The sequence below is a fragment of the Myotis yumanensis genome, unplaced genomic scaffold (genome assembly GCF_028538775.1).
Source record: "Myotis yumanensis isolate MYYU_CA2020_CCGP unplaced genomic scaffold, mMyoYum1.0.hap1 SCAF_17, whole genome shotgun sequence".
NCBI classification, from domain to species: domain Eukaryota; kingdom Metazoa; phylum Chordata; class Mammalia; order Chiroptera; family Vespertilionidae; genus Myotis; species Myotis yumanensis.
The window spans coordinates 34,598,501-34,613,773 of record NW_027223768.1 but is presented as its reverse complement, the minus strand read 5'-3'; the positions used below and the strand labels follow the sequence as shown (position 1 = coordinate 34,613,773).

The following is a 15,273-nucleotide window of genomic DNA, read 5'->3' as shown; positions in this document are numbered from 1 at the left end:
GGCAGAGAAGGGGGTGGGCGAGGGGGCCAGGGTCCCAGCCCCAGGTCACTGCAGCCCACCATCAGACTCCAACTGGTTTTACCAGTGTTCTCCTCTCATTCCTGGGGTTTCACAGCCAGCTTCAACTCTGCTTTCCATGTGTAAGCTAGCTGGCCTCCAGCGGGGGCCAGACTCCAGGCTGCCAGAGCAGAGCTGCGTACACTCCCTCGCAGTCCCGAAGCACCTCCACTTTTCACAGCTTCTCCGAACCCTTGTCTCATTAGTGCCTCCCACGCTCCTCCAAGGCGCTGGGACCCCGCCCTCCTCGTTATAAGGATGAGCAAACGGCAGTGCTGAGCCTCAGGCAGTGACACAGCCAGATGCAAGCTCGTTCTCTGGGAATTCTTTCTCCAGGAAGAGCGTGGAGAAGAGGGAAGGAGTTGAGTTTCTTTGGAAAGCACAGGGGCCTTATGAGAGGGTCAGGTTCCTTCGTTGTAAAGCTACGCGTTGCAGATAGAATTTTGTATCGTTCACTTCCTATATTGCCGCATCAATACTGAGTAAACTTGTTGGTATAATCTCTTAAATACATGTCATTCCTCCCGTAAAAAAGAACGGTGCTGCGTAGACCCCACAGCATTTTGAGTGCTTTCTGTGTGCCCTGCAGAAGAGCAGTGCTGGTCACTCAACGCCCGGTCCTATGTGACCCTCACCACAGGCCTGAGAGTAGATCTGATCATCCCTGTGTCACCAGTGGGGACCCCGAGGGGCAGGACAATTGAGATGGACTGTTGGCCGTCACTGCAGGGAGCAGCGTAGGAGGAAGGGTCTAACTGCAGGCTTGGGTCTAAGTCAGACTGGTGGGGCCAGTAGACCTGGGGACAGACCGTGTGAGGGGCTGTGGCCTAGGCTCCTCTGCTGTACCAGGCCAGCAAGTCAGAGGAGCAGCGTCCTGCCGGGATGAGCGTGTGGCAGGAGGGCCAGGGGACACGAGGGGAGACCCAAGTGAATGTAAGAGGGAAGTCCTGACTGCAGGAGAGGTGGGGAAGGGACCTCGGTGTCCCCAGCATCCCCAGTGGAACCACGACCTGAAAAGGCCCCAGAGGAAGCCCAGGGGGAGCCGCCCTCCCCTGGCTCCTGAGGGTGGCGGGGCCATTGTTTTCAGTCGTGTTTTCACTGCTTGGTATCTCGGCGGACCTCGAGTTGGGTGACTTCTGCCTGTAATTGGCATAGGCTGTTTCCAGTTCTGGAGCATGTGACTGGGCCACTTGCTTTGTGTTTGACCCCTTCCCCCACATAGACCTCACCCCGCCCCTGCCCCCAGACATATAAAAAGCGATGATGTGACCCAGCCGAGTTGGGGTGTGTAAAAATACATGGGGTTGAGCCATTTCCTGCTGCTTCCGCTGTTGCGTGGCGATAAGACACTGAGACTCGGTTGTGGAGAGAGATCTTCCAACAGGCTGGGGGGAGCCGGCCCTGGAGGACAAGGCTCCAGGCCCACCCGCCCTCATCTGATCTGCGTTTCCCATCTTTCCTGTCTTCTGTGACCTTCCCTTCCTCCCTGCCCTCCCCCCACCTCCCTTATCAGTCTCTCTTTACTTCGTGCTAACTCTGATGCACTGAGGGTCAGGGGCCTGCTTGCCTGCCGGCGAGGAAGGGCTGTCATCTCTTTCCTGCACATCCAGCCCCTTCCCAGCAGGCAGCGGGTACCTCTGGGCCCCAGACCGCTGCCTGCTTCCCTCGGCCTGTGGGTTACTTCGGGGACGGAGGCTTCGGGGACCTGGCCAGCAGGGTGGCAGGGGGCACTCCCCTCCCGGTTCTGGGGGCCTGGGCAGGGTCGGGCGCCCCCACCATCATGAAGCGGAAGAGGTTGCTGACAATTCCAGTGACCTGGAAGGTAACGGGCCGGGAGGGTGCAGCAGAAGTGGGGTGACCCGCTGAACTGCATTAGAGAAGCCGGGGTGGGGAGGGCGGGGAGCTTCCTGTGCTGGCGCTGGGGCCAAAGTGTGGGCTCCGGTCAGGTCTGAGCGAGAGGCCGCTCAAGGCAGGAGCCGGTGGGGAGGTTGGGTCCGGAGGGACAGCTTGTCTCATCCCTGAGAATTCAACCCTGTGGCTCCAGTGAAGCCTCAGCCCGCGTGGTCCATGTGGGCGGGAGGCCTGACTGCTCATAGTCGTGTGAACTCTGTCCCGAGGAGGAACCCCTCTGCCTGGACTGCACTCAGGGCCGTTGTGGGATCAGGTGGACAACAGGTGGCAGGTGGGTGAGGGCGGACAGAAGGGATTTTGTTGTCATGCTGAACCCTCTTCCTGAGGTTCCCCGTCACCTGCCTCCACTTGGTAGGTAGAGAAGCCAGGTCTGCGGGTGTCAGGGGCTCCCTCCCGTGGTTTCCTGGTGGACCCAGGCTTCCTCTGCTTGCCTCCTCCCCTAGGTTGACAAGGGGGACCTCGTGGGCCTGAGCCTCTCCAGCGGCCCCGGCCATGGTGACACCGACGGCCCCATCAGCCTGGACGTGCCGGACGGGGCCCCCGACCCTCATCGGACCAAGGCCGCCATCGAGCACCTGCACCAGAAGATCCTGAAGATCACGGAGCAGATCAAGATCGAGCAGGAGGCGCGGGACGACAACGTGGCGGAGTACCTCAAGCTGGCCAACAACGCGGACAAGCAGCAGGTGTCGCGCATCAAGCAGGTGTTCGAGAAGAAGAACCAGAAGTCCGCCCAGACCATCGCGCAGCTGCACAAGAAGCTGGAGCACTACCGCCGGCGCCTGCGGGAGATCGAGCAGAACGGGCCCTCGCGGCAGCCCAAGGACGTGCTGCGGGACATGCAGCAGGGGCTGAAGGACGTGGGCGCCAACGTGCGCGCGGGCATCAGCGGCTTCGGGGGCGGCGTGGTGGAGGGCGTCAGGGGCAGCCTCTCGGGCCTCTCGCAGGCCACCCACACGGCCGTGGTGTCCAAGCCCCGGGAGTTCGCCAGCCTGATCCGCAACAAGTTTGGCAGCGCCGACAACATCGCCCACCTGAAGGACCCCCTGGAGGACGGGCCTCCCGAGGAGGCGGCCCGGACGCTGAGTGGCAGCGCCACGCTCGTGTCCAGCCCCAAGTATGGCAGCGATGACGAGTGTTCCAGCGCCAGCGCCAGCTCAGCCGGGGTTGGCAGCAACTCCGGGGCCGGGCCCACCGGGGTGCTGGGGAGCCCCAAGTCGAACACACTGTACGGGGCGCCCGGAAACCTGGATGCTCTGTTGGATGAGCTGCGGGAGATCAAGGAGGGACAGTCGCACCTGGAGGACTCGATGGAGGACCTGAAGTCTCAGCTGCAGAGGGACTACACCTACATGACCCAGTGCCTGCAGGAGGAGCGCTACAGGTGGGTGCTCCTCCACCCTCGCCTCCGCCCAGCCACCCCTGGCCTGAGGTGCCGGGCCCAGGGCTCAGGCGCAGGGCTGTGGAGCAAGTGGAAGAACATCCACAGGGCCCTGCGCTGCTGGAAGCCTCCTCCGGTCTGGGCAGGGAGATGGGAGTACAGGCCTATGGGAGGGAGGCTCTGCCAGTCTCAGGAGCTGTGAGCATCCCCACTTGATTGTATGTGCTCAGTGTACAGAAGGGGAAACTGAGGCAGGGACCAGCTACATGGCCTCTCCTCTGGTTAGGAGCACTGACTCTGGAGTCAGGTGACCCGGGTTCAAATCCCAGCTCTACTCTTTACTGTTTACTATTTACTATTGACAAAGCCCTTCCTGTACTCAGCACCTGGTTCCCTTGTCTGTGTGCGGGAAGAACGTGAATCCCCACTTGATTTGTCTGTGAGGATTGAATGAAACTAAACCTATGAAGTTAAAGGGTGTCAGTCTCCGGCACGGTCAGTGTACATTGAGCTGCAGCCCTGGTCCCTCCTCCCTTCTGCCCACCTGCTCTTCTGCTCTGTGCCTCTCATGTGGCATTGGCACTCGCTCCCTGGGATTCTTGGGGATTTTATCCTTAGCACTTTTTCTTTTTAAAAAAATTATTTAGCCCTAGCTGGTTTGGCTCAGTGGATAGAGCATCGGCCTGTGGACTGAAGGGTCCCAGGTTCGATTCCAGTCAAGGGCCCATGCCCGGGTTGCAAGCTTGATCCCCAGTAGGGGGCGTGCAGGAGGCAGCTGGTCAATGATTCTCTCTCATCATTGATATTTCTATCTCTCTCCCCCTCTCCTTCCCTCTCTGAAATCAATAAAAATATATTTAAAAAAAAATATTTACTGTTTTGAGAGAGAGAGGAAGAGAGAGTGAGAGACATCGATTTGTTCTTCCACTCACTTATGCAGTAATTGGTTAATTCTTGTATGTGCCCAACTGGGGATCAAATCAGCAACATTGTACTGGGGGAGCGCTAACCAACTGAGCTGCCTGGCCTTTTTCTTGTTTATTTATATGAGGGAGGTTTGGAATCCTGCCTGAAAACTAACCACCCCCACCTAAGAGTCATCTTTCAATATTCGTGCCTTCAGAGCAGGGATTGTGACTCTATATCCCGGTGTGCCCGGTACCCAGGAGAGCATCTTAGCTCAGGGCAAATTCCTTAACCTCTCTGTGCCTCAGTCTTTTTATCTGCAAAATGGGGGTGACTAGTACTTGGCTTGTGGGTGGTGATGATGATCTTATGAGGTAATCTGGGTGAAGTGCTTAGCACAACACCTGCTCCTGAGAAGTGCTGTGTAAGTAGTACCTGTCTTTTTTTTAAATATATTTTATTGATTTTTTACAGAGAAGAAGGGAGAGAGATAGAGAGTCAGAAACATCGATGAGAGAGAAACATCGGTCAGCCGCCTCCTGCACATCTCCTACTGGGGATGTGCCCGCAACCCAGGTACATGCCCTTGACTGGAATCGAACCTGGGACCTTCCAGTCCGCAGGCCGATGCTCTATCCATTGAGCCAAACCGGTTTCGGCGAGTAGTACCTTTCATTGGTGTCGCTGAACACATGGGGCGGGTTGAGTGACAGTTGAGAATGAATGGAATTGATCCCGGGGAGAGAAGGGACGCTCAAGAGCCAGGCCTGGTGTCACACATTCTTCTCTGCCAGGTACGAGCGGCTGGAGGAGCAACTCAATGACCTGACCGAGCTTCACCAGAATGAGATGAGCAACCTGAAGCAGGAGCTGGCCAGCATGGAGGAGAAGGTGGCCTACCAGTCCTATGAGAGGGCTCGGGACATCCAGGTACAACCAGGGACCCTTCTGAGGAGGCCCCAGGTGTGCTGACAGCTGGCAGCAGCCAGAGGGCGGGGCTTTACCAAGTGGGGGATGGCGGGCACAGGCTATTGCATCAGCTGGGGCAGACGGACACGTGGGTGAAGCGGGTAGTGTGGGGTGAGGTGGAGATAAGAGTGGAGCGGCCTGGGCAGAGTATGCACTGTGCAGAGGCAAGCTGACTGGCGAGGGCCTCTGGTGCCCCCGGCTCTGTGATGGCAGCCTTGCCCATGAATGATGGGCGTTCCCAGTGCCTCAAGAGGAAGCTGGGATTGGGCCAGCTCCGCCCCTTCCCACATTAATTAAGACTCCAGTTTGCTACCAGCTTCCCCAGATAGTCATAAGTAAAGGGCTCTGCCCATTGCTGCAGCTGCTCAGCCTCTACCTGCCTGGCCTGTGGCGGGGGAGCCTGTGCACTGTCCCTCTCTCATGGGCCCACCTCTGTCCCCATAGGAGGCCGTGGAGTCCTGCCTGACCCGGGTCACCAAGCTGGAGCTGCAGCAGCAGCAGCAGCAGGTGGTGCAGCTGGAGGGCGTGGAGAACGCCAACGCAAGGGCGCTCCTGGGCAAGTTCATCAACGTGATCCTGGCGCTCATGGCCGTGCTTCTGGTGTTCGTGTCCACCATCGCCAACTTCATCACGCCCCTCATGAAGACGCGCCTACGCATCACCAGCACTGCCCTCCTGGTCCTCATGCTCTTCCTCCTCTGGAAGCACTGGGACTCCCTCACCTACCTCCTGGAGCACGTGCTGCTGCCCAGCTGAGTGGCCGGCTGGTCCCTACCCCGTGCTTCCCTGGCCCCCATCTGGCCCTGGCTCTCCAGGAGGGATCTTGGGACTCCCCACTCCCTTGGATTTTTTCATGTGTCTGGTTTGGCCTCGTGACCAAACTGTTCATTCCAGCAGCTCCTGCCCCTTCTCTGTTCTTGCTTCTGTCTGTCACCTTCTCCCTGTTGTCTAGAGGGGGACCTCCAGAGCAGCCCTGGCTGGAGGTGGTGGGGACATCTGTGGCCAGATGGAGCAGAGGAGGACACCGGCAGGGACTGTTTTGATTGCTTACATTTGCACAAGGATGTCTCCCAGCTGACTGGGATGCAGCCAGGCAGGAAGGCCCGTGAGCATAGGAGCAGGAGAGGGCCGTGCCTCAGCTTCCCCAGGAGGAGCCCACCTGGTGGCCGTCGCTGCTCCCTCTGAGGCTTTGCTGGCCCCAGAGAGAGGGAGGGCCTTCCCAGCCTTGGGCACCTGCTGGGCTGGGCCAGAGAGAAGGTTTGGCCCACCCCTCCTTCCTCCAGAGCTGGTTTGAGGCTGGGTTCTGGGCTGGCCCTTTTGGGAGCTGGAGGATGCAGGCCCTGGAGGCCTGGTGGGTGTGACTTTGGACTGGAGTTTTCCCTGTTCTTCTTTCTGCCTGTCACTGGATCTGCTTTTTCAGGGAAACAGGCCCCAGGGGCCCTGAGCCTCAGCCTAAGCCCTTAGGCCCCTGGGGGCGCGCTGGGCTCTATTTATTTATTTATTTGTTCATCTGTCCCTGATGCCTACAGAGCTGAAGCCAGGGCTTATTCTTGGCTGTCAGGCACTTCCATACCATTTAGCCTCTGGATCATCCTGGCCGGGAGAAGCAGGCAACGCCACCCAGCCCCTCTCCCAAGCAGCCTTTCGAGCCAGGACAGGAGGAGCGAAGCTTCTCTTTTATGTGTCTATTTATTTTGTGTGTGTGTACTTGTGTGGAGGAGGTTGTTTGTGGCTTTATTTTTTTAAGGCTCTGGAGTGTTGTGTATGGTTTCTCTTCACATCCCAGCCTCCCCGTGAGCACTTCCAGGAAGAGAGGAGATTTCTCAGAAAAGGAGAGAGAAATCCCCTAGAATGGGAGGGCAGTGGCTGCCAGCTGTGGACCTTAGGAGAAATAAATAGCCTCTAAATTTTCAGCCTTCCTGTCTTGTGTTGATTGATTAGGCTGTCTCCGTGGAGTCTCCCCGCTCTCCAGCATTGTGGTGGGTAACACACACCGGCCTCACCTCTTGGCCTCAAAGTCTTCTTCCTCTGGGATCCTGCCTTGAACAAGGGACCAGCTACTTTGCTCAGCCTACACGAGAGGGCACCTACCTCCTCCTGCCCTCCTGGAGTGCTTTCCACCAGGAGGGGAAGATTTTCTTAGCCCGGAGATCAGCAGCTGGAGGCCTGGACAACAGCAGTCCTGCCCAGAGGTGGCCAGTAGAGGGCAGCATAGTCCTTAATTCTTAGGTTCAGTCCCTAGGGGCCTCTGTTGGCCTTAGTGTGGCCTTATCTGCTCTGTCTAGCCAGAGCTGGAGCAGGGCCTTAGCATAGAGGCCAGGCCCTCTGGCTGTGTCTCCTACTCCTGGCAGTTAAGGGCACCCGCAGAAGGCACTGGATTCCCGGCAAGAACACTGTGGGAGCTTGAGTCTCCCTAAAAGGAGAAAGATGCTGGCTGCCAGCATTTTAGAAGCAAGAGGGTGGGGAGAGCACCTACCCCGAAGTCCTGGCCCGTAGTGAGTGTACCTGTGGCCAACTCCCATCCTCCCCCCGCCCCCTCCCAGGGCATCCGTTTCCATATCTGTAATACGGGATGGGTGCAGTAGCTGCTAATTTCAAAGGGCTCTGACATTCTGTGGTTCTGTAGGTCTGAGAAGTCAAAAGTTTAGCTGCCTCCATGAGGGGACTCCAGGAGCAGGGCCAGGCCCTAACGAGCCCAGAAAGGGCACTATGCTGGTACCATGAGCAGGGCAACATTTTTGTTGTTGCTAATCCCACTGGAGGATATTTTTTCCGTTGCTTTTTCAGAGAGAGAGGGAGGGAGAGAGAGCAAGAAACAGTGTGAGAGAGACATATCCACTGGTTGTCTCCTGCACTCACCCCGACCAGGGCTAGGGATCAAACCTGCACCCCAGGTACATGCCGTTGATCAGGTGCGTAGGCCAAGGCTCTAACCACTAAGCAACGCCGGCCAGGGCAGGAGTTTCACCAGGTGACCTCACGGGGCCTCCAACAGTGTCATTCCTGGACCCTGCACCCCCTCCCACCCCCCCCGCCCCCGCTTTCCTTCCAAGCACATGCACATCTCCCTGGGGGGGACTGGAAGGGACGCTGCCTGGCTGGGAGCCCACATTCCTGGGCCCTAGGTGGGGGTTTTCCGCTCCAAACTGCAGACATTTTCCACATTCCTCCTCAAGGTCAGGTGCCTTCTCTGTGCTGGCTCTTAATGTCACTGCAGCCACAGTCCACCCTGAAAGGGGGGGTGGGCAGAGGGGGCAGGCTGTGTTCTCAGCCCGTCCTGAGGGTGCAGGCCCGGCAGTTCAGGAGGAGGGGGAGGTCAGCCTCAGCTCTGGTCACCTGCAGAAAGGACCACTGGACCCCTTTGCCTCTCCGTGATAACGGGGTGCCTAGGAAAGCCCCGCCCCAACTGGGAGCTGGGTTTTGCTCCTCTGATGATCACTGAGGCTTCCTTGTTTGGTCAAAGCCTCCACCCTCTGTAAAGAGGGGGTGAGTGGCCCCCATTCTGGACCTGCCTCCCTCTCCTGTCAGGGGTTCACAGGGTGGCCTCCTCTCGGGGGGACCATCCTCCCTCAGCCGCAGGACCCACAGGCAGGCTCCTCCCCCGAGCATCTGTGCTGGTCCTGGCCCCACACCTGGGGGCTCGGAGGGCTCAGTCAGGCCTGCACATCCTGCAGCCTTGGCCTGCCCAGGGCGGGGGCTGCCTGGGCTTGGTGTTTCCTGTTCCAGCAGCACCTGGGCAGGTGGCTGGCTTGGAGCCGCACGCTTCCGGGGCCCACGCAAAACCTGTGCTTCCGCCAGCCGTGTGGAACCCGTGGGGCTGTGGCAGGTGCAGGCTGAGCAAACACCACAGTCAGCGCAGCACCGGGCGAGGGCGTGACTTCCCCTGCTTGCAGGTTATTCCGGGGATCCCAGGAGAGGAGGGATGGAGGGGAGGAGAAGAGACCTGGGCCACAAGGTGGGAGAGGAGAGGCGCTGTCGCTGGGGCACCTGCAGGGATCCTCATGGCTTCCTTTCCCGGTGTGGTGGGGCCCCCGAGTGAATTCCAGACCCCAATGTTAGAGCATGGGCTTTGGGGCCCACAGACCTGGGCTTGAATCCCAGCGCTGCCCTAACCTTAGACAAGGCTCCAGCTGCTCTTACACCAGCCTCCTCATCTGCCGGTAGGAAAGCCAATGACGGCATCGCGGGTTTAGGGGGCAGGAGAGAGGGCATTCGCAGATGTCGCCTAAAACCTAGTGGGACTAACCCAAGGCAGTTCTGGCTACTCCTGCTTCCTGGATCCAGGCCCCATCCGAGTGCTGAAGAACCGCTCACAGGAGTCCAAGGCAGACCCTGCAGGGCCGCGAGGGCTGAGGGGGACTGACGGTCTTTGCCTCCGATGCCTTCCCTGCGAGCTTGCTTATTCCAGAGCCGTTCCCTCAGTCTCAGAAACAAGGCGGCCCAGTCCCCAGAGGCCAGCCCCAGCCTGAGAGAGGACGCAGGAGGCCTGCCTGGCCCAGGCAGCAGCCTGTGTGCTGGTCCTGGAGTGGATCAGTGCACAGCATCGAGGGGCCTGGGTTTGCACAGCTGTGTCGCTCACTGGTTGAGTGTCGACCTATGAACCAGGAGGTCACGGTTCGATACTCCATCAGGGCACATGCCCAGGTTGTAGGCTTGATCCCCAGTAGGGGCGTGCAGGAGGCAGCCGATCAAAGATTGTCTCTCATTGATGTTTCTACCTCTCTCTCCCTCTCCCTTCCTTTGTCTGAAATATATATATATATATATATATTAGTATATATATCTATATATACTAGCATGTATATACTAATATATATTTTAAGAGGCCTAGGTTTGAGTGACTGAGACTCAGCCACTTGCTGGCTGTGAGGTCCTGGGCCTCAGGTTCCTCATCTGAAACGTGATAATGATTCCAGTGCGACCTGAGTGTCAGGTGGTAATTGAGGCTGAGGAATCTCGGATACTTGGCTATGGGTGCCTGCCCCCACCACACCCAGAGCTCAGAGGGGGGATACCGGTCAGGAGGCCGCTGGACCATCTGAGCCCCTGGGAGGGATCCCATTGCTCTCGGCCTGAAAGGTTGCAGCCAATGTCCAGATGGAGAGGGAGGAGGAGGTATGGCCCTGCCAAGCATGCTGGGACAGCTGTGGGGAGGGAGGGAAGGCCGGGACTTACCTCAGCATACCTGGACCTGCCGGCTGGGAGATTTAAGGGAGGTGGCTTCTGCCCGGCAGGTGTGGCTCAGTGGTTGAGTGTCGGACCATGAACCACGGATTGGTCAAACTGTGATTTGACCAATCAAATCACGGTTTGATTCCCCGTTCAGGGCACATACTCAGGTTGTGGGCTCGATCCCGGGGGGCGGGGGGGGGCGGGGCATGTAAGAGGCAGCTGATCAATGATTCTCTCTCATCAGTGTTTCTATCTTTCCACACCTCTCCTTCCCTCTCTCTAAAATCAATAAAAATATAAAATAAATTTTAAAAATTATCTTTAAAAAGAGAAAGGAGGTGGCTTCTACGCACAGCCATCGTCTACTTAGGTGTGACTTAAGGGTGTGGGAAGGCCCAGCCCAGACCAAAGTTATGGCAACATCAAACCCTCTTTTGGTCCAGAACCTTACAGCTAACACATGCTTTGTGCGAACACGGATCCACTTTCTCTTCACTACAGCACTAGGGAATGGCTAAAGAGGTGCCATTAAACCCCATTTTTACAGACAATCAAACTGAGTCTCAGAAAGATGAGGGAAAAGTACTCATGGACACAGTGGTGAGCGGCAGGCCCAGTACAAACCCAGCCTTGCTGGCAATGTCACTGCCGTAATTAAAGCCTGACACTCACAGTGAGGTGAATGTTGCTTCTTTTTTTTTTTTTTTTAATATATTTTATTGATTTTTTACAGAGAGGTAGGGAGAGGGATAGAGAGTTAGAAACATCGATGAGAGAGAAACATCGATCAGCTGCCTCCTGCACATCTCCCACTGGGGATGTGCCCACAACCCAGGTACATGCCCTTGACTGGAATCGAACCTGGGACCTTTCAGTCCGCAGGCCGATGCTCTATCCACTGAGCCAAACCAGCTAGGGCTGAATGTTGCTTCTTCATGGACAAATGCAAGTGCTCTCAGGAGGGTAAACCTTGGGCCATTCACACCTTAGTGTGTGGTTATCCCACACCGCCAGGGAAGCAGGAGGTTAGGGCTTGTGGGGCGAGGAGAAAACACTTTCAAAGAGGCAAAAAGGTGCTCGCTTTGGCAGCACATATACCACTAAAATTGAAACTTTGCAGAGAAGATCAGCATGGCCTCTGGCAAGGATGACACACAAATTCGTGAAGTGTTCCATATAAAAAGAGAGAGAGAGAGAGAGAGAGAGAGAGAGAAAGAGAGGCAGAAAGGGAAGACAATAGTTCTACAAATTCCATTGACTTTCTAATTTTCCCCAGAACTGGGTCCTTTAAACCTTGAAACCTCAGGCCAATCCCAGAGGAGAAAGGCGAGGGGGTCCCAAGGAACCATTTATTCACCTGGTCAGCAGAGCTGTACACACGTCTGCTTTGCGTAAGACACGGGGGATGCTGAGGTGAGCCAGGCAAACCCTTTCTCTTCAGACACCTGGAGATCTGTCCTGGAAGAGAGATAAAAATAGGTAAATGACGAGGCAGCTGGGTAACTGCTGAAACAGCTGTGATCTAAGGAAGAGCAACCACCGCTGGAGGGGAGCTGGGTTGGCAAGGTTCTCCTCGCTCGATGACACACCCTTCGTCATACATTTTTCACCCATCCCAGCGCCTCCTAAGTCTTCCGGCCAGAAAGTCCTGGTGGCCTCATGTACCTCCCTCTTGCCCAGCACTGCCCAGGACACCTGGCCATGCCCAGCGATGCCACCCTGTGACCTCAGCAGCCAGGTGAAGGGCTCTGGGGCCTTTATGAAGTCTCTGGCCAATGCTCCCATTATACGGATGAGGAAACTGAGGCCAAGACAGGGGAGATGACTTGCCCAAGATCACCGAGGTGCGGTGGTGCTGCAGGAGATGTCCCCACCATGACACACAGACCTGGAGGGGGGTGACTGAGGACCCTGTGCTCTGTACGTTGTTGAAGAAGGAAGGTAAAAAGGCATGCGGGGAGACCTGACTCCACCCTGAAGAGAGGACGCTCTGAAACCAGGGGGAAGAGAGAAGGTGGGGGAAGGCACCTGTCAGGACAGGCTCAGATGGTGACAGGGCCCGAAGCTCATGGGAAGACCTCAGTTTCCCTCCACAGATGACACCCCTGGTGCAGGTGTCTGCTCCCTACGAACCTCAGTTTCCTCACGTGTGCAACAACCCCGGCAGCCTGCCATTCTGAGCTTCCGTGAGCTGCACCCCCCGGAAGCATCGGGAACCGAGACTTGGGCTTGACTGGGGGCAGGAGGGAGGCTCTGTCCCTCAGACCAGATCCGGCCCTGCTGAGGGGCAGGAGTGGCACCGTCGGGCACTGACCCTGAGTTACCCTCACTCTTCCCAGGCTCCCCCGGGGCCCTGCGGTAGGGTGGGGTGCTCAACAGGCCTGCTAGGTGAGAACAGGTCTGCGGGAGGTTTAGGAAGGGTGTGGTGGGGAGGGCGTGCCGCTCAAACCCCGGTGTGATCACTCCAGGGGGCGCGCCTGCCAGCTTCCTCCGCGGTGCCAGACGGGGCAGGGCAGCTTCTCGCATCTTAGCAAGGAGCGAGGGGAGTTAGACACCCGCTCCCTCACCACCCACCCAATGCCAGCTCACCAGCCCAGCCCTGCTGGGTGCTGGACAAGGAGGGCCCGGGAGCCAAACCCAACTGCCCAGCGCTGTGAGGACAGGAGTGTGGAACCTGTCCTCACAGGCCCAGCTGGCCAGAAGCCTGGTCTCCCTCGGCTGCCTCCCCAGAAGGAGCAGGAGCAGACAACTGCCACAGGTGACTCACCAATGAGCCTTCTTGCCAGTCCCACTCCCGGGGCCAGCCCAGGACAGCCCAGGACAGCCCAGCGTATCTCCCAAGGGGACTGGAGACCAGCCCTCCTCACGGCCAGCTTCTCGGGGTGTCCAGCCCTGCTTCCCCGCTCTGTGCAACAATAGGGTCCATGGGGGGAGGGGGTGTGTTTGCAGCAGATCCCGGCCGTCAGAACACATGCCTTTGTGAAAGCAGAGGCCACAGGGGCCCAGACCTGGCCTGAGGTTTGCTGTCCTGCCCGCCCCCCCCCTCCACAAGGCAACACCCGTTCTCCCCGAGTCCAGGGATGGAGTGGTCATTGTCATTTCTTCATCTTCTTCCATGATAGAGCTTAGACCCTGCCTCACATTGATTCCCATCTGAACGACCAAAGATGTGGGGCCCTGGGGAGTCCCAGTCCATTCACTCCCGTGGGATAGAGCTCACGGTTGGAAAGTATTCCCTTTGGCTGAGTTACTGTCCACCTCTGTGGAATCCATTCCCAGCACTTCAAGAACTGCATGTCCCCGCCCCATCCCCATCTAGAATTCTTCGTTCTGAGCCAAATACCTCAGCTTTTCCAGTCATTCCTCCTGAGACTGGTTTTAAGACCATTTGTCAGCTGGCCTGTGTCTTCTGGACACATTTCCATTGATCCGCATTTCTCTTATAACACGGTGGGCACCACGCCTCAGCCGAGGCCAGGCCGGCATGGAGAGTGATACCAAGACCTCACGTCCTAGACTCAGGCACGATGTGGATGCATGAGCTCTGCTGTCTTGCTGGCCTGCTCGAACTCGGGCTCAGTGAGCATCTCCATGTAGCTGTCTCGCCAGGTCCATGTTGGGCGGTATGCACAGGTCACCCAGCCTGCGCTACTGCTGATCCTTGGAGGCCCTCTGCCTGCCTTGTGGGCAGTTCCCTGGCAGATGACTCCCCATCGAGGGAGCCGCCCCAAGGATCAGGCCTCTTCATAGGTTTTTACTTGTGGATTCCTTTCAGGGTCTGGTGGGAAACCCCATTCTCTTCCTAGAAAAATGCACTCGAAAATGGCAGCAGGACTTTCTGCAGGCCACCCCTGGACCCAGGTTAAGAATTCCCATCTGGAAGCTGATGCCTGAACAATAAACTCGGCGACAGCCTTCTGTTCAAACTATGGGCCCAGGGCAAAGTCAGGAAAATAACCTCCCAGACCAGTGCTGTGCTCAGCAGCTCGCAAAGCGTGTTCACGTACATCACCCCAGACAGACCCTAGGGTACAGATTATAATTGAACAAATGAGACATTGAGGTCCAGAGATGTGCAGTGACTTGCCCAAGGTCACACAGCCACCTGGGCAGACCCCTCTACCCACCCGGGGCCTCAGAGAAGCCCAACACAGTGGGGAAGACACAATGGAGGATCCACTCCTGCCCCGCCAAGTTGGTTGAGCATTGATCTGTGCACTGAAGGGTTGCCAGTTTGATTCCCGGTTAGGGCGCATGACGGAGTTGCAGCATGTATTAAAGGCAATTTATTGATGTTTCTCTCTCTCTCTCTCTCTCTCCCTCCCTCCCTCTAAGTGTGTCCTAGAGTGAGGATTAAAAGAAGAATCAGCTCCCCTTGGCTACTGGGCACACTGGTCCTGGCCTCTGTGGTGAGCTGTGCTTCTAGCAGCCTCCTTCTTGGCAAAGGCAGAGACGGGCTATGCTGTGTGTCAGGCTCTGGCTTGTGGGAGGGGAGGGACAAGGGCAGAACCAGTCCTGGAACCTGAACCTAAGGGACCAAGGGGACCGAGAAAGAGGCTCCGGCCTCCACCTCTCCCAAGAGTGCGGACAGCTCTCTGGGCAGGAGCATACCCTCGGGGAACAACATGTGTTTGTTGGGGGGTGTGGGGGCGGGGTGGAAGGGGGGGGTATGAGGGGGAAGGGAGTCAGGATACAGAGCACATCTGAGTGTATGGGTCTACACAGGCACCAGAACTATTTGAGGTCAGTTTTTAAGTTTCCCCAAAATTCTTATTTCCTAAAACCCCCTCTACTTGACCCAGAGAACTCCTCAGCCTGTGAAGGCGGCCCAGCTCACTCCCTGCAGGAAGCTTTCCCAGGCCTTGTGGCCCAGGGCC

General features: G+C 57.4%; 1 protein-coding gene and 1 non-coding gene across 7 annotated transcripts in view; both read left to right on the top strand.

Annotated features, from left to right (window-relative positions):
- TMCC2 (transmembrane and coiled-coil domain family 2) overlaps positions 1-7,137 on the top strand; it is a 37,170-nt gene extending 30,033 nt beyond the window's left edge. For 5 of the 6 annotated variants that reach the window (XM_070395902.1, XM_070395903.1, XM_070395904.1 and 2 more), the window contains 3 exons: positions 2,412-3,352; positions 5,050-5,185; positions 5,669-7,137. In XM_070395902.1, the coding sequence (XP_070252003.1) occupies positions 2,412-3,352; positions 5,050-5,185; positions 5,669-5,980 (1,389 nt within the window). In that variant the 3' untranslated portion in view covers positions 5,981-7,137. Of the gene's footprint in view, positions 1-1,235; positions 1,880-2,411; positions 3,353-5,049; positions 5,186-5,668 lie in introns of those variants that run through there. The other variant, XM_070395906.1, reaches the window with a different exon arrangement.
- Positions 7,138-11,469: 4,332 nt separating this feature from the next.
- Positions 11,470-11,578, top strand: LOC138996551 (U6 spliceosomal RNA). Its single transcript, XR_011468828.1, has one exon. It is a non-coding gene; the product is annotated as a U6 spliceosomal RNA (small nuclear RNA).
- Positions 11,579-15,273: the final 3,695 nt, after the last annotated feature.